Source organism: Myotis daubentonii, chromosome 15, assembly GCF_963259705.1.
Source record: "Myotis daubentonii chromosome 15, mMyoDau2.1, whole genome shotgun sequence".
NCBI lineage: Eukaryota > Metazoa > Chordata > Mammalia > Chiroptera > Vespertilionidae > Myotis > Myotis daubentonii.
The window spans coordinates 22,830,631-22,856,544 of NC_081854.1; the positions used below are offsets into that span (position 1 = coordinate 22,830,631).

The window sequence follows — 25,914 nt, forward strand, 5'->3', positions numbered from 1 at the left end:
ATGAAGTTAGTGTAAGGAGCCTCTGGGATAACTTCAAGCGAACCAACATCTGAATTATAGGGGTGCCAGAAGAAGAGAGAGAGCAAGATATTGAAAACCTATTTGACGAAATAATGACAGAACACTTCACCTACATGGTAAAAGAAATAGACTTACAAGTCCAGGAAGCACAGAGAACCCCAGGAATCCAAAGAGGACCACACCAAGACACATCATAATTAAAATGCCAATGGCAAAAGACAAAGAGAGAATCTTAAAAGCAGCAAGAGAAAAACAGTTAGTTACCTACAAGGGAGTACCCATAAGATTGTCAGCCGATTTCTCAACAGAAACTATGCAGGCCAGAAGGGAGTGGCAAGAAATATTGAAAGTGATGAATAGCAAGAACCTACAACCAAGATTACTTTACCCAGCAAACCTATCATTCAGAATTGAAGGTCAGGTAAAGAGCTTCACAGATAAGAAAAAGCTAAAGGAGTTCATCACCACCAAACCAGTATGATATGAAATGCTGAAAGATATCCTTTAAGAAGAGGACGAAGAAGAAAAAAATAAAGATACAAATTATGAACAACAAATATACATCTATCAACAAGTGAATCTAAAAGTCAAGTGAATAAATAATCTGATGAACAGAATAAACTGGTGAATATAATAGAATCAGAGGCATAGAAAGGGAGTGGATTGACAATTCTCAGGGGGAAAAGGGTGTGGGCGTGCGGGAAGAGACTGGACATAAATCGTACACCTATGGATGAGGACAGTGGTGGGGGGGTGGGAACTGGGTAAACGGGAGCTATGGGTGGAAAAAGAGGAACAACTGTAATAATCTGAACAATAAAGATTTAATTTAAAAAAATATAAAAAATAATAAAAATACAATATATAGGCATAAAAACTGAGGAAATAAACTCATACAAATTCTAATCTACACTAATAAAAGAGAAACATGGTAATTAGTGTCACTCCGCTACCCTTCCCATTGGCTAATCCCCCTGTCACTCACAGAGTAGGGCCGAGATATTCAAATTAACTGACAGCCAAGATGGTGGCCGGCAGCTAGGCAGCTGATGCGAATAGGGAGGCTTGCTTGGTTCAGTGACGGAGAACTCCAACGTTCCCCGCCTCACTTGCTGGCCTCTCAGCTGCAACTCTAAGCAACTATGTTGCGAATAAAGAAGCTAAAAAAACCCAGAAACCTGCTTTACTCCGCAGAGCTTCAGCCAGCCGGACCGCAACATTGTATCAAATACAGACGGTAAACAAAGGCCAGAAACCTGTTTTCAGCAGCCAAGGCCTCAGAGCTAAAGCTGGCCCAGAATAAAAAAAAAAAAAGAAAGAAAGAAAGAAAGAAAGAAAGAAAGAAAGAAAGAAAGAAAGAAAGAAAGAAAGAAAGAAAGAAAGAAAGAAAGAAAGGAGCGGTTGGGAGCTTCAGTCCCAGCCTGAAAACAGCCCTCAGCCCCTCAACCAGACTGGCCAGGCACCCCAGTGGGGACCCCCACCCTGAAGGGTGTGTGACCAGCTGCAAACAGCCATCATCCCCTCACCCAGACTGGCCAGGCACCCCAGTGGGGACCCCCACGCTGATCCAGGACACCCTTCAGGGCAAACCAGCCAGCCCCACCCATGCATCAGGCTTCTATTCTATATAGTAAAAGGATAATATGCCTCCCAGCACCGGGATCAGCGGAGCTGAGAGGCCTCCCGGCACCAGGATCAGCATGACAGGGGGCAGCGTCCAAACCCCCTGATCGCCCTGCAGCTCTATGTGTGACAGGGTGCGGTGGCCCAACCCTCCTGCCCCCCACGGGCCCTGCTCTGTGTGTGACCGGGTAGAGCCATAACCTCCCCATTGCCCTGCCCTGAGTATGAGAGTGGCGGTGCGCCAACCACCTGATCGGCCCTGCTCTGTGGGTGTTAGAGTGCGGCGCCCCAACCCCCCCTCCCCCACAGGCCCTGCTCTGTGTGTGATGGGGTAGGGCCATAACCTCCCCATTGGCCCTGCCTTGAGTGTGACAGTGGTGGCGCCCCAACCCCCTTATCGGCCCTGCTCTGTGGGTGATAGAGGGTGGCGCCCCAACCCCCTGATCCACCCTGCCCTGAGTGTGACAGGGGGCGGTGCCCCAACTCCCCTAACGGCCCTACTCTGTGAGTGACAGGGGGGAGCTCCTCAACCCCCTGATTGACCCTGCTCTGTGCATGACAGGGTATGTAGCCCCAACCCCCCTGATGGGCCCTGCTCTGTGCGTGACAGGGGGTGCCGCCGCAACCTCCCCATCGACCCTGCCTTGAGTGTGACAGGGGCCGGTGCCCCAAACCCCCAATCGGCCCTGCTCTGAGCCCGACCAGGGGCTGCACTTAGGGATTGGGCCTGCCCTCTGCCACCCGGGAGCAGGCCTAAGCCAGCAGGTCGTTATCTCCCGAGGGGTCCCAGACTGCAAGAGGGCACATGCCGGTCTGAGGGACCCCCCCCCCCTTCCCCTGAGTGCACAAATTTTTGTGCACCGGGCCTCTAGTATATCTATATATATAACAGCCTAAGTGACCATTATGACTGGTCACTATGACATGCACTAAACACCAGGGGGCAGATACTCAACCCAGGAGCTGTCCCCTGGTGGTCAGTGTGCTCCCACAGCCAACCTCCCACTACCAGCCAACCTCCCCTGATCCCTCTCTTCGGCTGGCTGACCCCAATCGGCCCTGATCACTGGCCAGGCCAAGGAACCTCACCCATGCATGATTCATGCACTGGGCCTCTAGTATATATATAATACATATATAAAGAGCCAGGGGCCGGCACATCTGAAACAACCGAACGGATGACTGAACAGGCTGAGTGGGGCAACAAGGCCATCAGGGGGGTTAGTGAGGGACAACCAAATGACTGAGCAGCAGGCCGCATGGGGCAACCAGGCTGGCTGCGGGGGTTAGTGAGGGATGACCAAACGACTCAGCAGCAGGCTGCGTGGGGCAACCAGGCCAGCAGGGGGGTTAGTGAAGGATGACCAAACGACTGAACAACAGGCTGTGTGGGGTGACCAGGCTGGCGGGTGGGGCGGGGGGGCAGTGAGGGGTGACAAGGTCGGCAAAGGGGGGCAATGAGGGGCAACCAGGCTGTCAGAGGGGGGCAGTGAGGGGCAACCAAGTAGGCTGGTGGGGCAGCTGGGGGCACCTAGGCCAGCAGGAGGGGGGCAGTGAGGGGCAACCAGGCCGGCGGGGAGGCAGTTGGGGTGACTAGGCCAGCAGAGGGGCCAGTGAGGGGCAACCAGGCCGGCAAGGGGGGCAGTTGGGGGCAACCAGGCTGGCAGGGGGAGCAGTAAGGGGCAACCAGGCCAACAGGGGGGCAGTTGGGGGCAACTAGGCCAGCGGAGGGGCCAGTGAGGGGCAACCAAGCCGGCAGGGGAAGCAGTTGCAGGCAACTAGGCTGGCAGGGGGGGCAGTTAGGGGCAACCAGGCCAGCAGAGGAGGGCAGCTGGGGGTGACCAGGCTGGCAGGAGATGCAGTAAGGGGCCACCATGCTTGCGGGGGGTGGGGGCAGTTAGGAGCGACCAGGCCAGCAGGGGGTAGGGGCTGTTGGGGGTGACTAGATTGGAAAGGGGGGCAGTTGGGGACAACCAGGCTGGCGGGGGGGGGGCAGTTAGGGGTGATCAGGTCAGCAGGGGGTGGGGGCTGTTGGGGGTGACTAGATTGGCAAGGGAGGCAGTTGGGGACAACCAGGCTGGCAGGAGGGGCAGTTAGGGGCGATCAGGGTGGTAGGCAGAGGCAGGTAAGGGTGATCAGGCTGGCAGGGGGGCCAGTTAGGAGCCAGCGGTCTTAGATTGTGAGAGGGATGTCCGAGGGGTCCAGTATTGGAGAGGATGCAGGCTGAGCTAAGGTGACCCCCCCCCACACACACACACACACCTGTGCATGAATTTTGTGCACCAGGCCTCTAGTATATGTATGTATATATATATATTTATATTTATATGTGTGTGTGTGTGTGTGTGTGTGTGTATATATATATATATATATATATATATATATATATATATATATAGAGAGAGAGAGAGAGAGAGAGAGAGAGAGAGAGAGTGGGAGAGGGAGAGGCAGAAGACCTGAATAGGCACTTCTCCAAAGAGGACATACAAATGGCCAAGAGACATATAAAAAATGCACAAAATAACTAATCATCAGAGAAATGCAAGTTAAAACCACAATGAGTTATCACCTCACACCTGTCAGAATGGCTTTCATCAAAAAAATTAACAAGCAACAAGTGCTGGTGATGATGTGGAGAAAAGGGAATACTAGTTCACTGCTGATGGGAATGCAGAATAGGTGCAGCCACTAGGGAAAACAGTAGGAAGTTTCCTCAAAAAATTTAAATGGAACTGCCATTTAATCCAGCAATCCCACTTCTGGGAATGTATCCTTATAAACCCTAAAACACCAATAAGAAAGAACACATGAACACCTATGTCATGGCAGCATTATTTACAATAGCTAAAATTTGGAAACTGCTCAAGCACCCATCAATAGATAGATAAAAAAAAGCTGTGGGACATTTACACAATGCAGCTGTAAAAAAGGAGGGATCTCCTACCCTTTGGGACAGCATGGATGACCTGGAGACTATTATGCTAAGTGAAATAAGCCAATCTGAGAAAAACAAATATCACATGATCTCACTTATTTGTGGAATCTAATGAATAAAATGAATTGACCAACGAAATAAGACCCGAAGCATGGAGGCATGTAACAGACTGACATACCTCCATGTGGGGTGGGGGAACAAGGAGAGATAAACTAAAGAATGTATATACTTATATTCATAGACCTGGAGGAGGTAGGGGCTGCGTGGAGGGGTGTAAAGGGGGAGGGATGGGAATGGGGGACATTTGTAATACTGTCAACAGTAAAAATATAAAAAATAAAGCAGTGCTTGACACACACACACACACACACACACACACACACACACACACACAAATAAATCAACAGACAACAAATGTTGGTGAGGATGTGAAGAAAAAGCAATCCTCATGTACTGTTGGTAGGATCGTAGATTTGTGCAGCCACCGTGGAAAACAGCATGAAGGTTCCTCAAAAAATTAAATATAGCCCTAGTCAGTCTGGCTCAGTGGATAGAGCGCTGGCCTGCAGAGTGAAGGGTCCCAGGTTTGATTCTGGTCAAGGGCACATGCCCAGGGTTGCAGACTCGGTCCCCAGTAGGGGGCATGCAGGAGGCAGTTGGTCAATGATTTTCTCTCATCATTGATGTTTCTCTCTCTCTCTCTCTCTCCTTCTCCCTTCCTCTCTGAAATCAATAAAAAATATATTTAAAAAATAAATTATATGGAAAAACAAAACACATAGAACAGCAAAAAGTTCTCTTAAAAAAATTAAATAGAATTACCATATAACCAAGCAATTCCACTTTGGGGTATTTATCTGAAGAAATCCAAAACACTAATCTGAAAAGATAAATGAATCCCTATGTTCAGTGCAGTATTATTTACAATAGCCAAGATACAGAAGCAAACTGTCCTTTGATAATTGACAGGATAAAGATGAGATGCCTATATACAATGGAATATTACTCAGTCACAGAAAAGAATAAAAATTTTGCCATTTGTGACAACATGAAGAACCTAGAGGGCATTATGCTAAGTGAAATAAGTCAGACAAAAAAAGATAAATACCATATGATTTCACAGATATTTGTAATCTAAAAAACAAAATAAATGAACAAGAAAAACAGGAACAAATTCACTGATACAGAGACTTGGTGGTCACCAGAGGGAAGCAGGATTGGGGAATTTGGTGAAAAAACATGAAAGGAATAAGAAGTGCAAATGGGTAGTTATACAAAAAGTCACAGGGATATAAAGTACCCTATAGGAAATATTGTCAATAATATTTTAATAACTATATTTTGTTAGATGGGTACTAGACTTATTAGGGTAATCTCTTCTTAAGTTATCTAAATGTATAATCAGTATGTTGTATAGCTGAAATTAATATAATATTGTATGTCAACTGTAATTGAAAAATTAAAATTAAAAAAAACACCCTCTGATTCTCAGTTTAGGAGAAGTCCTGGAGAAGGAGAGCAAGACAATAGGGGCCATGAAACTCTGCATTCCAGTGAAAATTTTGGCCATCTAATGTATAGTGCAAAAGGAACTGGATGGAAACCTAATTTGTGCCCTTGTTTCAATTCAATGTCTATTCCAGGGGTATTTGAGTGATTGGAGAGTATATAAAAGAAGGCTGTCTTTGAAAGAAAGACCTATTTTTGGAAAGCACTGCTGTGCTCTGTATTCCTACCTCATAAGAAGAGGGGACTGCAGTGCCACCACAATTCTAAGTGGAATGCAGTGAGAGCTCTTAGGAAAACTCCCCCTGTGTCTCAGAGTTTAAAAGGAACAAAGACTGGGGCCCAATTCTTTCCTGGGACTAGACATGAGCCCCACACTAAGAGCTGGTCTGGGTCAGGATTTATATCAAGCCTATCAAAGAGAACTTCCTTGACCTCTACAGAATGGCTCTTGAACCTTTTCTTGTCCCTTATTCCCTCTTTTTTCCCCCCTGCTCCCAACCTAAGGAAGTTGAGAATACCAAGTGGGACAGAGAAGAATTTCAGGAAAAGGAAAGAGAGAAACAATCATCAAGGCTTTTTCACTACAAGCATCTAGAAAAGCCAGGAGTTTACACTTTTTTAAAAAGATTATGGTATTTATTAGTACCGTAAAGTGGAAGTTGGTTATTACCCAACACTGACATCCATGGGCAGAAAATCAACTAAGACACAGAGCAGACTCATAGAAGTTATAGCAAAGAATAAAACAATGGTTCTCTAGTGGTTTCTTAAGGGGTACTTTTTTCTAATAGGTATAAAAAATGTTAAATAATCCTATGGATAGTGTATGCTTCTTGATTTTACTATGAAGGCTCCTAGTCTTTCACCACTAGGCATTAGGTTTTTTGTTTTAACATTTTAATATAAAAATTTTCAAACATACACACAAGTAAATTTTAAACAGTATAAAAAACCTCCATGTACTGATTAACTAGCTGCCACACTTATAAAGTCATGGACAATACTATTTTATGTAGACTCTAATACACTAATTTTAGGTTAGCTTTACTTATTAACAGCTTTATGGGGAGAAACTTCACATACCATATAAGTCATTCATTTAACGTATATAATTCAATGTTTCTTAGTATATCACCACAAATGATCTAATTTTAGAACATTTGCATCTCCCTTGAAAGAAAACCCATTTATAGTCAATTCCCATTTTCCTTACTTCCCCAGCCCTAAGCAACCACTAATCTACTCTCTACCTATTCTAGACATTTCATATAAATGGAATCATACAATATATGGCCTTTTATAACTAGATTCTTTCACTTAACATGTTTTCTTGGTTATGTCCATGTTATAGCATGTATCAGAACATCATTACTTTTTATTGGCAAATAATACCCCATTGTATAAATATATCACATTTTGTTTATCTATTGATGGATGGGCATTTGGATTACTTCCACTTTTTGGCTATTGTGAATGCTACCATGAACATTCATGTACAAGTTTTTGGTTGAATATTTTTTCAATTCTCTTGGGTATATAACTAGGAGAGGATCTGCTGGGTCATATGCTAACTCTGCTTAACTTTTTAAAGAACTGCCAAACTGGTTTCTGAAATAGTTGCACCAGTTTACATCCTACCAACAATTTCTCCAATCCTAACCAACACTTCTTATGATCCGTCCTTTTTACCATAGCCATACTAAAACGTATGTAGGTATCTAGTAGGTACCTCATTGTGGTTTTGATTTACACTTTCCTTGTAACTAATAACATTGAGTGACATTAGTTTTTAAGAACCCAATTCTTTATAATGCTTTTCTATTATAAATTCCATTATAGTCCATTACTTTTTCAAAGGCATTCCCATTCACGTTGGAGTAGGCAATAACTCTATTTTCAAGCAGTACAGAGCAAGTGAGGGTGGTATAAACATTTTGAGTGGCTAATGGGAAAGGGGAACCAATATATCTTTGCATGATTTTTGCCCAGGAGAATGGATTGGGGAATAAATTAAGCCAGAAAAAGATCAGGTCCAAGAAAACTGCTCATCCTGATTTTTTCTTGAGTAAACTTCAGGTTTTCAGTTAACTTTTTATCTACATCATACAAATTTAATTTAGAGTAAGCCTGCTCAAAACACTATGTGCTTGTTTTTCAAACACTATCTGTATTCTAACTTTCCTTCCCTTGTGCCTGATAACTTTTAGGTTAATAGAGTCAAAAGGAAAATGAAATCATAGAAACTGGAGTGTTCAATTAGTGTATAATGAAGCTAATATTTAATAGCTTCAGATAGCTGTTATATCTTTCCTGAGGAAGGAGGTGCCCACCTGAGTGTGAAATTTCTTTTAAGTCTTATTATTATTTTTTTAAATATATTTTTTGATTTTTTACAGAGAGGAAGGGAGAGGGATAGAGAGTTAGAAACATCGATGAGAGAGAAACATCGACTAGACGCCTCCTGCACATCCCCTACTGGGGATGTGCCCGCAACCAAAGTACATGCCCTTGACCGGAATCGAACCTGGGACCTTTCAGTCCACAGGCCGACGCTCAAACCGGTTAGGGCAAGTCTTATTATTTTTAAAAAAGCAAATTTTGCTTGTTATTCCATAATATATATTTATTGTGGAAATGCCTCAGATTTAATTATTTCCTCAATTAATTCCCCAATAATCTACCAAAGTATGACAAAATTTTGAAAGCTGGAAAAAATCACTTACCATAAGAAAACTAGAGAAAAGTTCATGTGAACACAAAACCTTAAAAAGAACTCTTTTGAGCTCTGGCACCACTTAAAATAGATCAATAACAGTACCACTTTTACCCAACATAAACTGTTAGGTATAACATAAGTCTCCCATTTTTGGTCTTTTATTCAATTCCAAGAAGGAAAAAAGAGAAGTGAAGACAAAGTAAATTAAAAAAAAAAAAAAGGAGTTCCTGGATAATAGCTGACTCCAAGTCTTACATCAGAAAAAATTTTTTTGTTAGATCTGGAACCTTCTTCTGTTGTCAACAGGTAAGGTTGTTTCTAAAAGTATCACAGGTGCTGTGCTGAAAAGATTCCTTTTAAGACTCTCCTTGCCCTGGCTGGTTTCGCTCAGTGGATAGAGCATTGACCTGCGAACTGAAGGGTCCTGGGTTTGATTACAGCCAAGGGTTGTGGGCTCAATCCCCCATAGGCGGCATGCAGGAGGCAGCCGATCAATGATTCTCTCTCATCACTGATGTTTCTATCTCTCTCCCTCTCCCTTTCTCTCTGAAATCAATAAAAATATATTTTTAATAAAAGACTCTCTTTAAAGGGGCTGTCATTGGCTATGTAATAAAAATTTATGTAATGACATACTATAATTCTCCTGCCACTCCTCCATTTACTATGATGAAATATGACAACCATCAGTAAGTTAAAACATCAGAAAATGCTTTAAGCCCATAATAACATGAAGCATGAAAAAAAAAATGAAAAAGAGAGGGTGAATAAAAATAGTTTTTTTCCTTGCCATAATTAGTCAGTGATTATATATTTATTTTTTCTTGTCCTATTATTTATATTTTCTCATCCTATTATTTGTATATGACCTAATTAATGTGCTTGTTTCCATCTGTACAGTCTGAACAGTATAAACTCTGGGAACTTTGAAAAAGCCAGCCTCAGAAAAAAGGGAGCACTAAATCAAACCAGGGAAGGACTATCACAGCTCGGCCTCACATAATAACCCAAGATAGGAAAGGTATTCCACATTAGTCAGAACCAGCAGACACAAATCCAATAGAGATAGGGTATGATAAAATAATAAATAAGTTGAATGTCCCAAAGAATTCATTGCATACTCAACCCATTATCACTGAGGAAATGAACAATTTGTTAACATATTAAATCCATCATGATAGCATGGTAAGTTGTAATGATACTGCAGGCCATGTAAAACTTAAAGCACACACAATGTCCAATAAAGAAAATGAGTTACAAAACTAAAAATCTGTATTAAAAAATGAATTTACATACCCAATGAAGAATAAAAAGGGACTGAGTGTAATGGTCACTGGTTCAGGTTTAATGATCTTTTACTGTGCAACCAAGTCTCAGGTACCAAACAAGAATTAACTAAGAACTCAGCCTTAAAATTAGTCTTTTTTTTTCCCTCTCAAATCTGATTTGGTATTTGTTTCCTACCTCCTTTTTTTTATTTTTTAAATTTTGCTAGAAGTTTATCAATTTATTAATCCCCAAAATAAACCTCTGGCTTTGTTAATGTTCTCTATTGTACATTCATTATTTCTTTATTTACTTATTTATCTATCTATCTATCTATCTATCTATCTATCTATCTATTATTTATTCATGGAGAGAGAGAAACATTGATTGGTTGCCAGGGACAGAACCTGCAACCTAGGTATGTGCCCAGACCGGGAATCAAACCCAAAACCATTAAGTGTATTGGAGAGAATACAGGGTGACTATGTTTACAAACTGCTGTAGTAATTGAACTCGTACAAGCATTTTGAAAAATAATTTGGCAATATCTAGGAAATTTAAAGACACACACATATGGTAAATCCCAGCAATTCCACTGATATGTTTATGACCTAGGAAAGCACCCATGTGTGCACCAAGATACTTATAAATATATGTTCAGAGCAGTGCTTTCAAAGGAGCCAAAAACTTGTCTCATCCACTCACTAACCAAGCTGTAGGTAATTTTATTAAACAATTCACAAGAGTGATCCTAAAGAAATATAGTGTTATGTCAGAAAATCAAGACTCAAAACAACATTACACAGCACAATTTCATTTCTACAAAGTTAAATGTCAAAACTAAACTATATCTTTTAGGGATGTGTCAATGTATGGTAAATAAAACAACAAATTACCACCTTAAAGTCAGGATAAGGATTAGGTTTTTTCTCTGTGGGTAGGACTAACTGTGGTTTCTGGAGTGCTAATGCAAGTTTTTGTTAAACAGTTTCCCTTTACAGTTACTTCTTAAACTTATATTTTAAGCACTTTTGTTTACATATGTAGTATTCAGGAATTTTTTTTAAGAATGAAAAAGAAACTAAATAATAGCTACAGATAATTTTAGTGAAAACATAAACTATGAAATGGTAAGTGCTGTAAGATTCCAATCTTGAAATAATGTATACTATACATGCATAGGAAATGTATTAGAAGGTAATAAATCAAAACATTGACTGGCTATACTCTTTGTAACTTCCTATTTTCCAAATTCTTTAAAATAACCATGGCATGTTTTGTGTGTGTATTTAAAAAGGGAAAACTTAGCACAGAGGAGTAACTGAGCTATTTTCTAAATTAATATATGAACATCACAAAGAAGGAAATGAGGATGTATGTATACTGGGATCTGTGTGCCCATCCCCAGGGCTTCCCATTATTTTCTTGAATGAAAAGTTGTAGGAAGAGGATATTTAATGAGTCTATGTTAAACAATACAATCCAGGAGAAAGAGAGCATAAAGGAAGCCCCAGAGCACCTTGCATTTGGCTTGGTCCACAGCCATTCCTCCTTCTTCTGAGGACCTCTTGAGAAGAAGAGCTGAGGAAAGAGAAAGAAATCAGAGATGCCAGGTTTTCCTTGTGGCCCAGGCTCATCAGATCAGAGGTAGCTTTGGACCCACACCAACCACCCATGGAAGAGACCAGAGGAGTCTGGGATATCTTTAGCATTTCAGGTATGAAAAGGGGAAAAGTCTGTTCTCCAACACCAAAATTTGTCCTAACCTCACACATCAACACACTGTCCACCCTGGCACAATTACAGGCACCCTCCAACTGCACAAAGAATGCCACAAACAGTTACATGATCACACTCACACATCCTCAGTCACAGGCATCCAGTACACTTACTGCTGCTAACATTTATACAACCTCAGTCACAAACACTCAGCCCTCAGATAACAGTCATAGCCACATACTCACAGATTCTCTACACTCCACTGCCACACACACACACACACACACACACACACACACACACACAGGCACGAATATCCCAGCCAGCTGTCATGGCTCAGTGGTTGAGCCCTAGACCTATGAACCAGGAGGTCACAATTAGATTCCCATCAGGACTCATGCCCGGGTTGTGGGCTCGGAACCAGTGTGGGGTGTGCAGGGGGCAGCGATCAATGATTCTCTCTCATCACTTATGTTTCTATCTCTCTCTCCCTCTCCCTTCCTCCCTGAAATCAATAAAAATATAGCTAAAACAAAACAAAAAGTTATACGAACACATACACAATCACAGTCGACCAAGGGTAAACAGTCACACCTACACACACAGTGCCGCATACTGTCACAATCACACACCTACAACGAGGATATCCACAGTGACACCTGCACACAGAACTCCGCGCATAATCAGTCACAGTGACACACCCACCATGAGGCATACAATCACACTCACACGCACAACGCCGCACAGTCACATAAGGTCACAATCGTACAGATGGAATCTCACACTTTTCCCCAGCCCGACCAACTCACACAGGCCCCAGACTCCATCAGGGACGCACCTGAGAAACCTGGTCACGCTCCCAAAACCAAGGCCGCTCACCTGGCACTCCACCTTCCTGGGAGGCCCAGGGTTCCACAGGCTAGTGTAGAGGTGGACCTGTTCCCGCGGGGCCCTCTGGGAAACGTAGTCCCGACCCGGATCCGTTTGGTCAAGATGGCGCCCGTCTCTCGGGTTTCCCCGCTATCGCATACTCTAGGTTACGCCGACAGCTCTGCCATGAGTCTTTGAGATCTAGACGCAGGCTCAGAATGCGCTCCCACACCAGGTAGATCTCATACCCTGGAGACCAGTTTCTTCCATACACCCGGCCAATCCCAGGGAGTCATATGTTCCTTGAGAAATAGAAAAAGGTAGCCCCGTTCTCGCTGGAAGTTGATTAAGAGCCGCAAGTACTTCTGGGAAACGTAGTCTTGAACCAGAAAGGGTGAGGCTCCCGCCCAAGTAGAAGATTGTCACAGATGACTTTCTCCATTGAGCTTTCCCACGGGGACGAGTGGGGCTGTCCCTTTTCTCGGACTTGCAAACCCACTCTGCGAATACTAGGGTCTAACTAAATAGCCATTTTGGCCTTCATCAGGTGGGGAACCTTCGCTGCTCAGGGAGTGGAAACCTGAAAGTCTCAGATCCAAGTCACACCAGGGAATGTAATCCCGGAGCTCAGAATGGGGCTGAAGGGGGCGGGCTGTCAAGAGCGTCAATGTGTGTGTTGGGGACGGTAGTGGTGACTCTGAAGATGGCCATAGCGTGTGTAAGGCCATAGGTAAAATTGGAAGAGTTACCTCACTTTCTTCACCTGAATACAATGATACTTAGGAGTGTTACCTGTGACCTGGGTTCTTGTGATCCTCCACGTTAGAAATCAAGGGAGGAGTTCTCCAGAGTCCAGAGAAAAAGAAAAAGTTCAGGCAAAGACTTGAACTTGTGCACAAGGTAGCCTACACCCAGACAGAAAAGAGGGATGGATCTGCTCCCCAAAGGGCTTGAGGGAAAGGCTTTTATTGACGAGGGAGGTGGGAGGGCTCCTGATCTCTGAGCCTGCGCTGCTATTCAACTGTTTGGGGTGGGGGTGGGGGTGTTCAGAAAGCAAGTAGAAGAGATAAGACATTTTTCATCGGAAGTGGAGGGCTGATTATATTTTTGTGGTGGACTTACCTGGTGTTTTGTTTGTTTGTTTGTTTGTTTGTTTGTTTGTTTGTTTGTTTTATGGCTATCTGGAGTCTCTGGGATCCCAAGCAGGGTGGTGCCAGCTCTGTGATTTTTTTTTTTTTTCTTAACCAGTGTCTTTGGAACCCGGGACCCAGGTTTTATGCTGTCTCAGGGATGCATGTTCTTGTACCATCAATTTTATTTGACTATTGGAGAAGCACAAAGAAAACCAAATTGGTCTTGTTAGCCTACATATTAATTAAGGAAGAAAGCAAAGAGAATCGGGCATTGTTCAGCCTAATGGGCTGGAGAGCTGAAGTGGCATTTAGCCTGTTTGCTTCATCAGGAAGCTATAGCTTCACTAGCTTCACACATACTACAAGGAATCACAGAATTGCCCGGACAAGGATTAACACCCTTCCCTGCCCTGCTCTGGTACTGAAGATTGGGGGTGGGAGGGTCTGTGTGGGGGGCTGGGGGGGGCGGTGAGAGAGCAGGGGGAGATAAGGATCAGTGCAATAGCAGTCAAAATGGCACAGTGGGGAGGTACTTGACCATAGACACCTGTCAGTCTAACCAGGGAAAGGGATCATTGGCTAGGAGGTGGACCCATCAGAAGCCAGGGAAATCTTGGGAAGGTGATTGGTTATTTTTTTTTTTTAAAGCACCTGGTCCTTTAAAATTTCTGGGGAACAAAGAGTATCTCCCTCTCTCTCTCTCTCCCCCTCTCTCTCTCTCTCTCTCTCTCTCTCTCTCTCTCTTCTCTCTCTCACCTCGCCCCCCCCCCCCAAAAAAAAAGAAAACAACAACAAAAACACACTTCCATGTGGGTCTAGCAGCCCACCGGAGCTGAGGCAGACTGAATAAGCTCCAAAGGACTAAGCTTTAATATGAAACAAACTCTGGACACTGGTCTTTATGAAGACAAGATTGGACTTTTTCCATGAAGGTACAGAGGGAGATGGGACATTGAAAACCCAGGGGCAGCCTTCCTGAATAAATCTTGCCACACCACAATCTCCTGTGCATGGTATCCTTGGAATTGGGATGCTTTCCTTAAGATCCCGTGGAAGAACCTGATTTCCACTGGCAACAGTCTGTTACATAGCTTTAAACATATTTAAAAATAAAATCATGTCTCTGTTCTTTGCATATGGCTATGGATCCCACACCTTCTGTTTCTTTAAGGATCTTGTTTTCATGCATACATACAATTTCAATCTCCTCTGCAGTACTTAGAGTTATAATTTATTCCTCGCTAGTCTTTCATGGTTCTCTGACTATCCCAAGTTGGGGAGGAAAGTCTTGTTAATATGATCAGTACAATAGCTTAGATATGAATCTTACCTCTTTCACCATTTGGAAACAATTCAAAGTTATAAATGGGGACCAAAACAGAAAATTCCACTTTCAATAAAATTAACAGGCAGAAAAAGTCCATGAACTCCAAAAAACACATGAGTCCTTCCTAATGATGAGGAAAATAAGATATGGGGGGGGGGGGGGGGCAGCACCCTGACTCTGTATCCCTAATGCACATTCCTGTTAGCTTATAGTCCACTGCCCCTTTCTTAATTATCTGGTCTTGCAAGACCTGTTTACCTAAATACTTCCATTTTACAGAGGCCATAAACCATGAATAATACACAACCCCCGGAGGGGGTAATCAGCGCTGGCATCAGGCCAGGCCTTTAGGTGTGGTCTCATAGCCCCCATCCCAACACATGGGGCTTTTGGTGAAGCCTGCTTAAGTTTCGAAAGTATGATCCATATTTGGGGGACAAAGAAACCAAAGGGTATAAAAAGAAAGCTTCCTCCATATTGGTTTACTCAGGATTTGGAGACCTGACCCCTTGAGTCACTGTACTAGTACATCTGGAAATAAATGGGTTTTTCCTGTATCTACGGGTACTCCTGTGTATTCTTCAGCCACCCGGAATACTAAAAATTACATTTTGTAACCAATAGTTGACCTGACATTTCAAGAAAACTGCAAAGGTAGAGAACTGGATGATAGAAGTGCAGAAAAGCTGTTAAAAGAGGCTCAGAAAATCTATGTACATAAAAATAAGAAAATCAAAAACAGAAAACTAACATAATGTTCACAATTGTGGAACAAGTGGCCTAGGGAAGGGCTGGCCCAAAGGGCCAGAAACAGAAGCCACAGCAGTAACCTTAACATGTTAGCTCTAAGGAAAAATCTGGCAGTTTAAATCCAAGTGGCTAGAGGCCTGGGAACAGCCTGCTCCCTCCTCCCCCTGCCTTTTCTCTAACCTCATATGCCTATACATAATTTTCCAAAAGTCTTAATTAACTTAAAGGCTTTGAAGCATTATTGGGTTAAATAATAAACATCTAGAATATTTTTTTTAAAACTGAAACATTGATTGCTAGACAAGTTTTAATTTGTCCGCTCTTAGTTTTTATTACAGAAGGTCTCTTGTACTTTTTTGAAGGTATATTTTCTTGAAGTAAAAATGCATTTAAAGTATGTTCATAAAAGTTAATCTAAGAAATGCTGGCTGTTTCCCTTTTGGTAATCATTGAATAATTAAGATTTCTAAGAGTGAAGAATTATAATACATTTTAAAAAAAGAAAAGGTCTGTACAAGTTGCTGATGGTATGACAGAAAGAAAGAATATTAGAGTAGAAATACTTAATGGAAGGACTGAGGCATGGTTATACATTTTGAAGGAAAAAGAGGGTGGCTTCCAAAGGTGATCATTTCTGCATCGATCAGACCGTCAAACCTCAGAGGGAAGGTAGGGGAGGGTGGGGGGAAGGGGGAGAGATCAACCAAAGGACTTATATGCAAGCATATAGGCCTAACCAATGGACACAGACAACAGGAGGATGAGGGCATGAGTGGGGGGGATAGGGGGTAACGTGAGGATAAGGACACATATGTAATAACTTAATCAATAAAAAAAATTTTTTTAAAGAGGTGATTATTTCTGGAAGTTGTAAAAATTTTTTTGAAAGTTGTAAGAATGTCCATGGAAGTTATAAGAAGTTTATAAAAAGAAATGTTAAAAGGAAATTGGCTAAATGATAAAGGCCAGAAAGCCAGGACAAGCAGAACAGGGAAACTGTGATATTAAAACAGCATTTGCAACCACCTATAAAACTCTATCTTCTCTAAACCAAGGACACTTAAGAGTCAATAATTTCCATTTTGCCTCCCTAAACAGAGGATAAATAGCTTATGTCAAAGTACTCAGGAAGACTGATGGGAGAAATCCAATTAGTGTCATTTGCTGTTCACACTCAAGAACAAATGAAGTTAGAAAATAAGCCTTATTTTGGTTAGTTCTTTTCTAGTAAGATAATTCAAGTACTTAATATATAAAAAGAACCATCTTTTAATCATAGGAACTGAATTTTGCTAGCCTATTTCCTGTCTAATACACTTTAATATATAATCTTTTGGTAAAATCAAGTTTGACAATACTTCAAGGGTTTGAATTTTAAGAAAAGTTCTCTTGATCTAGAATTGGCTTTAGATCATCCCAATAGGCTTTGAAATGCCTTGAATGTTTGTTTTCTCCCTTATGAAGGAAAGTTTTATACTGAAGGTACATAGGAACCTTTGTCAAATACAGTTATAACTAATGGTTATTAATTATAATATTATAGAATGTTGGATTTTATAGAAAGGACAACATTCCATGTCATCTGCATTATAATGAAATCCATAAACATGTCATTTTAAATTTCTTCTTGTCATTTGAAGATAGTTTCAAAAAGACTAGGAGCTTATATTGAATGATAAACTGCCATGAAGAGAGTAGAGGTCAAGCAGAGTCATATAACATAAAATCTATGTGCAAAAAGATGAGGACAGTCATTTGTAAGGGAAAATTGATCCAGGAAACTAAAATATGTCTCAGTTTTGACAAAAGCATTGGTCCCCAGAGCTACTCAACTCAGGCACTGATACCCCCTGGGTCAACCAGGGCCTCTACAACCAGCCCAAGCAGCTGACTCCTCAGTAGGATGTGACCTCAGCATGTCGACATGACTGGGAGCCCAGAGTATAGGACTGATACTGTAAGGAGGGGAGTGCTCCACCCAAGAAAGAGCATTTGTGGTGTGAGAAAGGAACTCAGCACAGTGATCCCCATGGCTCTACTTCAGCTCTCTTGACAAAGCCACAAGCCCCAGTCTTTCGTTATACAATTCTAGTCCCCTACAGAAGCCCAGGATTGGTTGTGAACAAGATTTTGTGTATTGGCCTTTTAAGAGGATACCTGCTTCTCCAGCAGAGTCTGATACTCACTGGCAGGAAGAATCCCTGTTGATTGTCACATCATCCTATGTTATGTGGTGCCTCTTCTTGGCTCTGGTGCTCTGGACTAGGGAGCTCGGTTGAAGTTGAGACTCCACACTCCTTTGAGGGGAACTTTGTAACTGACATATCCCTGCAGAATCTCTGCCATCATTCTTGGGAGCAGGGCCAGCCCATTTCAAATCTCTGCCCTATCTTCCAGATTCTATGTGGGTTCTTCTGTAAGTCCTTGGTTATAAGACACCTGTTCAGCTATTATTCAGTTGGTTATTCCAGCTAATTCCTCTGTATTTTTGCTTTACTTCCAGTTTGGTCCTGGGAGGAGAGGAGTGTGCCCTCCACCTATTCTGCCACCATCTCGAATTTCCAATGATCATCTCAATAGATACAAAAAGAGCATTTGACAAAAACAAATACCCTTTCATGAAAACAACAACAACAACACTCAACAAACTAGGAATAGAAGAGAACTTGCTTAACCTGATAATGACATTTATGAAAAATGCACAGCTAACATCATAAACATAAAATACCAAGTTTTCTCTTATGGTCAGTACTACAGACTGAATGTGTTCTCCCAAAATCCATATATTGAAACTCCATGTGATGATATTTGGAGGTGGTGCTTTTGGGGTGACTAGGTCATGAGAGTAGAACCATCGTGAATGGGATTAATGTCTTTCTTTCTTTCTTTCTTTCTTTCTTTCTTTCTTTCTTTCTTTCTTTCTTTCTTTCTTTCTTTCTTTCTTTCTTTCTTTCTTTCTTTTGGTTAATACTCATCTGAGGATATTTTTCCATTGATTTTTTTAGCGAGAGTGGAAGAGAGAGGGAAAGTCAGAGAGAAACATTGATGTGAGAGAAACACACCGATAGGTTGTCTCCTGCACAAGCCCTGACCAGGGCCTAGGCTGAGGAGGAGCCTGCAACCAAGATACGTGCCCCTGACCGGAATCGAACCCAGGACCCTTTGGTCCACAGGCTGACGCTCTATCTACTGAGCAAAACAGGCTAGAGCTATTTTTATATTTCTTTTTTGTTAATTCTTACCCTAACATATTTCTCCTGTTGCTTTTCAGAGAGTGGAAAGGAGGGAGGGATGGAGAAAGAGAGAGAGAGGAAGAGAGAGAGAGAGAAAAACATCGATGTGAGAGAGACACATCAACTGGTTGCCTCCCACACATGCACCCCAGCTGGGCTGGGGATCAAACCTGCAACCTAGGTATGTGCCCTCTACTTAGAATCAAACCCAAAACTCTTCAGTCTGTGGCCCAATGCTCTAACTGCTGAGACACACCAGCCAAGACACACCAGCCAAGACAGGATTAATGCCTTTAAAAAGAGACCCCAGAGAACTGCTTTACTTCTTCTGCCATGTAAGCATACAGTGAAAAGACAGCCAGTGTATGAAACAGAAAGTGGGTTCTCATTGGATACTGAATCTGCCAGTGCTTTAATCTTGGACTTCCTAGCTTTCAGAACTTTGAGAAACAAACGTTTGTAGATTCAGCCACCATGTAGTTTTATTATAGCAGGCTGAAAGGACTAAGACTGCCGGGAGCCGGTCCATGCTTGCTGTTTCAAGGGACATGGCATATATGGCATACTGTTCTTTATATGTTTGCTCACCTTCTTGGCGCTGTGTTTTGACCAAGGTCACCTCTCCGAGAAAGGTTGAATCCCCAGGTAGGGATTTTCCCCTGAAGTTAGGGAGGGAATAAAACCTCTTAACTAAGTGCCAGGCGGGTAATTAATCATTTTAACTATGAACAATCATGCTTAAGCTACATAATCTTTACTCCCTGGAATGGAGATAAGAAATGCCCTAACCTTTGGAATAGAGATTGATAGGATTGGAATCAACTGGTATAAATACAGATGCAACAAGACAACAACAGACAGAATTCAGAAGACAGAACCTACACGGAGCCTGGAGACAGAAGAACTTTGCTGGAGAGAACATGGCAATAGATCCTGGACTGAACCTGACTATAGAACATGGCAAGAGAACCTGACTAGAACCTGGTGACTGAACCTGGCTGGAGATCTGAAGCAGAACCTCTCTGGAGATCCAGACCAGAACTTGGCTGGAGATCCGGGCTAGAGATCCTGGCTAGGCTGCTGATCAACTGAATGCTGTCTCCGTGTCCTTCCTTCTTCGCCGACTCCATCTACGCCTTTGGGAACCCCTGGACCTGCTGGGGTTGGACCCCGGCATAAGACAATCAAGAATAAGCTTGTTCAAGGATGTCTATTCTCTCATTATTATTTAACATTGTACTAGAGAGTCTACAGAGGGCAATTAGGTGAATGAATGACATCCAGATTGAAAAGGAAGAAGTAAAACTTTGATAATAGATGCCATGTTCTTATATAGAGAGAATCCTAAAGAATTCACATGAAAAAGATTAGAACTAATAAGTGAGTTCAGCAAGGTTTCAGCATTCATAATCATTATTAAAATAGCAATTCTGTTTCTATACACTGGCAACAAACAACCCCAAAATAAAATTTATAACACAATTCAAATGCATTCATAAAGTAGTCAAGGCAAACTTAATAAATGAAGTGCAAGATGTTGTATACTGAAAACTATAACACATAGCTGAAAGAAATTTAACACCTTAAAAAGTAAGTCAGAACGGCAAGAATTATTTGATGAGGAGTATGATTATCCATTGGATTATAATACTGGGGAGGATAAAGCCTCAAAAAACCTTCTTGGTTCCGCTACAAATGCCATTCTAAATATGGTGAATATTGCCGCTAATATTCTTGGAGCAAAAACTGAAGACCTGACAGAAGGAAATAAAAGTATATCTGAGAATGCCACTGCTGCAGCTGCACCCAAAATGCCTGAATCAGCTCCTGTTTCAGCTCCTGTTCCTTCACCTGAGTTTATAAACACTGAAGAACAGAGACATGACACAGAGCCATCATCACCAGATACTCCAAAAGAGAGCCCCATTGTACAGCTAGTTCAAGAGGAATAAGAGGAGGCAAGCCCATCTACAGTGACCCTTCTGGGTAGCAGAGAACAGGAGGATGAATCATCACCCTGGTTTGAAGCAGAGACACAAATATTTTGCAGTGAACTGACTACAATTTGTTGCATTTCTAGTTTTTCAGAATACATATATAAATTGTGCTCACTTAGAGTTGCTCTTTATCGGCAGCGCAGCAGAACTGCTGTGAGTGAAGGAAAAGATGATCTTGTGTCAGCTCAACCATCATTACCACTCCCTGCATAATCAGTAGATGTTTCAGTATTGCAGCCTCCAGGTGGAGAACTGGACAGTAAGAATAAGGAAAAGGAAGCTGAAACTGTTGTTCTAGGTGACTTAAGTAGTACGCACCAAGGTGATTTGATTAATCACACTGTAGATGTAATTGAACTTGAACCGAGCCATCCTCAAACTCTTTCTCAGTCTCTTCACTTAGATGTTACTCCAGAAATCAATTCATTATCTAAAATAGAAGTCTCTGAGCCTATTAAATATGAAGCAGGACACACACCATCACAAGTGATTCCCCAGGAGAGTTCTGCTGAGGTTGATAATGCAATAGAAAAGAAGTCAGAGAGTTTTAGTTCTATAGAGAAGCCAACTGTGATGATCTATGAAACTAAACATAGTGAAGTAATAGATAGGACTGTAAAAGAAGACATAAACTCCATGCAAATTATTACAAAGCTATCTGAAACAGTAGTGCCACCGATAAACACAGCTGCCGTGCCAGACAGTGACGATGGGGAAGCCAAAATGAACATAGCTGATACACCAAAGCAAATGTTGACTCCTATTGTGGAATCTTCTTCCTTACCTGAAGTGAAAGAGGAAGAACAGTCTCCAAAAGATGCCCTTTTAAGAGGGTTACAGAGGACAGCTACAGATTTTTATGCTGAATTGCAAAATTCTACAGATCTAGGATATGCTAATGGAAATCTTGTGCATGGGTCAAACCAAAAGGAGTTGGTATTCATGAGACTTAATAATCATATTAAAGCCTTAGAAGTTAACATGTCTCTCAGTGGTCGCTATCTGGAGGAGCTTAGCCAAAGGTACCGAAAACAAATGGAAGAAATGCAAAAGGCTTTTAATAAAACAATAATAGAATACTTCAAGAATAGCAGAGGAGCAGGATCAGCGGCAAACTGAATCCATCTAGTTGCTGCAGGCCCAGCTGACCAATATGACACAGCTTGTATCAAACTTATCAGCAACAGTAGCAGAATTGAAACGGGAGGTTTCAGATCGGCACAGCTATCTCATCACTTCTTTGGTTCTTTGTGTGGTCTTGGGATTGATGCTTTGTATGCAGCGCTGTTGAAACACCTCTCAATTTGATGGAGATTACAGTTCAAGACTTCCTAAAAGTAATCAGTATCCAAGCCCTAAAAGATGTTTCTCTTCCTATGATGATATGAATTTGAAAAGGAGAACTTCATTTCCACTCATCAGATCCAAGTCCCTACAGTTAACTGGCAAAGAAGTAGACCCAAATACTTTGTACATTGTAGAACCCCTCAAGTTCTCTCCAGAAAAAAAGAAGAAATGCTGCAAGTACAAAACAGAAAAAATTGAGACCATAAAGCCAGCAGACCCATCACACCCTGTAGCCAATGGAGACATAAAAGGAAGGAAGCCCTTCACGAACCAGAGAGACTTTTCTCATGTGGGAGAAGTGTATCACTCTTCTTACAAGGGTCCTCCCTCGGAAGGGAGCTCGGAAACTTCGTCACAGTCAGAAGAGTCTTATTTTTGTGGCATTTCAGCTTGCACAAGTCTGTGCAATGGACAGTCCCAAAAGACAAAAACTGAGAAGAGGGCTTTAAAACGAAGGCGCTCCGAAGTCCAAGACCAAGGGAAGTTGATAAAGACTGATACAGACTAAGTCAGGGTCATTGCCGAGCCTGCATGACATCATCAAAGGAAACAAAGAGCTCACTGTGGGGACGTTTGGTGTGACAGCAGCCTCGGGACACATCTAGAATAATCGAACTTTTCATACTGGAGATTTTCTGTTGTTGTTCTTTAAAGAACAGTCTGTGGTATTTGAAGGGTTGAGGGGAGGGAGGAAATCATAATGGGGAAAGTATTCAGAAATTATGGTTTCTGCCTTTTAAAAGTAGGTGGGATTGTGTCTGTCAGTCTTGGTCAGTGCACTGCAGTTCTGCAAGGCTGGCTGATGACTTCCCACAAGGACAGTGGTGGAAATTTTCTACAGACATTTTCCCACAGATTAATTACTGGTAGTTTGGAAGCCCAGTTCCCTGGGTGGGGTAGGAATGGAAGCCTGAACCTCTTCCTGTAGTTTTGTTCCTATTTCTTGCACCTTCCATATTTATGTGCCTTTTGTCTATTTATAATGCACTGGAAGGGGAGGGGGACTTTTCCTGTCATTTGATTTCTTTGATAACTTTGTTAGGTTTTTTTGAAGCTGCAAACACTACAAGGCTTTAAAGGAATCTGCTCCCGGAGCTCAGTAACGTGGGTCAGAAGGCGTGAAGAGCCTGCAGACTTGCCAAGTAGACTTCTGTTTAGCAAACTCACCTGAAACAAGCACTCGCTGGAATTTTTAAGTCTGTTTTTAGGTAAATGGTGATACTGTTAAATGTTGTTTTCATTTAATTTATTCACACTCGTTTTCAGTAGTTATTAACTCAATGAAGAAAACAAAACTACAAGATCTTTTCTTACAAATGACTGGTATTTCCAAATAAATTTTTTATAAATTCACCTTTTAAACATATATAACCACTGGTAAAGGTTTTCTGTAGCTACATTACATTTTAAACATTCACAGTAAGCACCAGTCCTGCAGACATTCCTTACTACAAATAGAAAATGTGAGCGTTTCTCCATGAGTCCAGGTCCCAGGTGACACAGTCCCTGCCCAGGGAGGTGCACAGAACCAGCCAGGGAGTTTGTCGAGCCTGTCAGAATTGGTCAAGTCACAGGGATTGCTAGTCCTCGGTGTTGGCTTTGCATTGGCTACAAATGTGCAGAGGTGTACATGTGTGCTGTCCATGTGTCTGTCTTCATTTTGTCCTTGTATTTCTTTAATTGGCAGAGACTGTATTTGTATGTATTTGTACATTAATGGGTGAAAGTGGAAAGTTTCTTTTTGAAAGGGAGAGAGTTGACCATTTTGTGTTGTCAGACTTAAGTTATAACTTATTGAGCACTTTTTGTAATAACTGTTTAAACTTGTCTAATACCTTTCTGGGTATTGTTTGTAATGTGACTTATTTAAAGCCTTTTTTGTGTAAGTTGCTGCTTTAGATTAACAGTGTGTTTTCGGTGTTTGACATTTTTTCTCAGTCTGTACTAATTGTACATTAGCCATTCAGAACAAGAGGGTCTGATTGCACAGAAACCCACTGAAGAGCAGTTCAGGAGAAGCAGAGGCAGAGCGAAGCCAAACACTGCAGCGCCTGGCCCTGTATAGGGCGACGCTCAGTGTGTAACCACGGAGCTGTAGTACCGTTAGAAACTGTGAAATTCCAAATAAATCTGAACACTTGTCTTTATTAAAAAAAAAAAAAAGTAAAAATATTTTTCATGTTAATGAATTGGGATACTTAATATTATGAAAATAGCAATACTCTGCAAGGTGATCTACAAATTTAACAGAATCTTAATAAAAATCTCAGTATGGCCTGGCCGGTGTAGCTCAGTGGTTGAGCATCGATCTATGAACCAGAAAGTCGAGGTTCTATTCCTGGTCAGGGCACATGCCCGGTTTTCCATCGCGATCCCCAGTGTGGGGTCTGCAGGAAGCAGTGATCAATGATTCTCTTTCATCATTGATGTTTCTATCTTTCTCCCTTCCCTGAAATATATATATATATATGTATATAAATATTTTTTAAAAAATCTCAGTATGATTTTGGTAGGAATTGACAAGCTGACTTTTCATATGGGCTGAAAGGGATTCAGAAAATTAAGGTAGTAATCCTGAAAATGAAAAACAAAGATGAAGGACTCACATTTTCCAATTTCAAAACTTACCACAAAGCTGCAGTAATAAAGATAGTGTATTTCTGGCATGGGGGATACACATCTAGTATTAAGAAACAAGCCCTTACATTTACAGTCAATTTGTTTTATCTTTTAAAATCATTTTTTTATTTTTCAATTACAGTCAACATACAATATTAGATTAGCTTTAGGTGTATACCAAAGTGATTAGGCATTATATAACTTACTAAGTGATGATTCAATAAATCTCATACCAATCTGACACTGTACTTAGTTATTAGAATATTATTGAGTACTAGAGGCCCAGTGCACAAAAATTTGTGCACTCGGGGGCGGGGGGGAAGGGGGGTTCCTCAGCCCAGCCTGTGCCCTCTCGCAGTCTGGGACCCCTCGGGAGATAACGACCTGCTGGCTTAGGCCTGCTCCCGGGTGGCAGAGGGCAGGCCAAATCCCTAGGTGCAGCCCCTGGTCGGGCTCAGAGCAGGGCCGATTGGGAGGTTGTGATGCCACCCTCAGTCACACTCAGGGTAGGGCCGATTGGGGGGTTGGGGCACCGCCCCCTGTCACACTCAAGGCAGGGTCCATAGGGATGTTGTGCCACCACCCCCTGTCACGCACAGAACAGGGCCGATCAGGGGGTTGGGGCTCTGTACCCTGTCACGCACAGAGCAGGGCCCATCAGGGGGGTTGGGGCTCCGTACCCTGTCACGCACAGAGCAGGGCCCATCAGGGGGTTGGGGAGCTCCCCCCTGTCATGCACAGAGCAGGGCCCATAAGGGGGTTGAGTAGCTCCCCCCTATCACTCACAGAGTAGGGGCAATAGGGGAGTTGGGGCACCGCCCCTTGTCACACACAGAGCAGGGCAGATCA

The 25,914-nt window shown here is 42.2% G+C and overlaps 1 protein-coding gene and 1 pseudogene across 3 annotated transcripts in view; one reads left to right on the forward strand and one right to left on the reverse strand.

The window, feature by feature from the left end:
• The window catches only part of LOC132216955 (zinc finger protein 383), a 63,145-nt gene extending 50,181 nt beyond the window's left edge, over positions 1-12,964 (reverse strand). Inside the window, exons 1-2 of one of the 3 annotated variants that reach the window (XM_059666726.1) lie at positions 12,669-12,964; positions 11,590-11,651 (exon numbers count right to left, since the gene is read on the reverse strand). In XM_059666726.1, the coding sequence (XP_059522709.1) occupies positions 11,590-11,616 (27 nt within the window). In that variant the 5' untranslated portion in view covers positions 11,617-11,651; positions 12,669-12,964. Of the gene's footprint in view, positions 1-11,589; positions 11,652-12,598 lie in introns of all 3 variants that reach the window. The other 2 variants (XM_059666724.1, XM_059666725.1) reach the window with 2 other exon arrangements.
• A 4,829-nt stretch (positions 12,965-17,793) lies between these two features.
• On the forward strand, positions 17,794-24,616 carry LOC132216248 (SUN domain-containing ossification factor-like; annotated as a pseudogene).
• Positions 24,617-25,914: the final 1,298 nt, after the last annotated feature.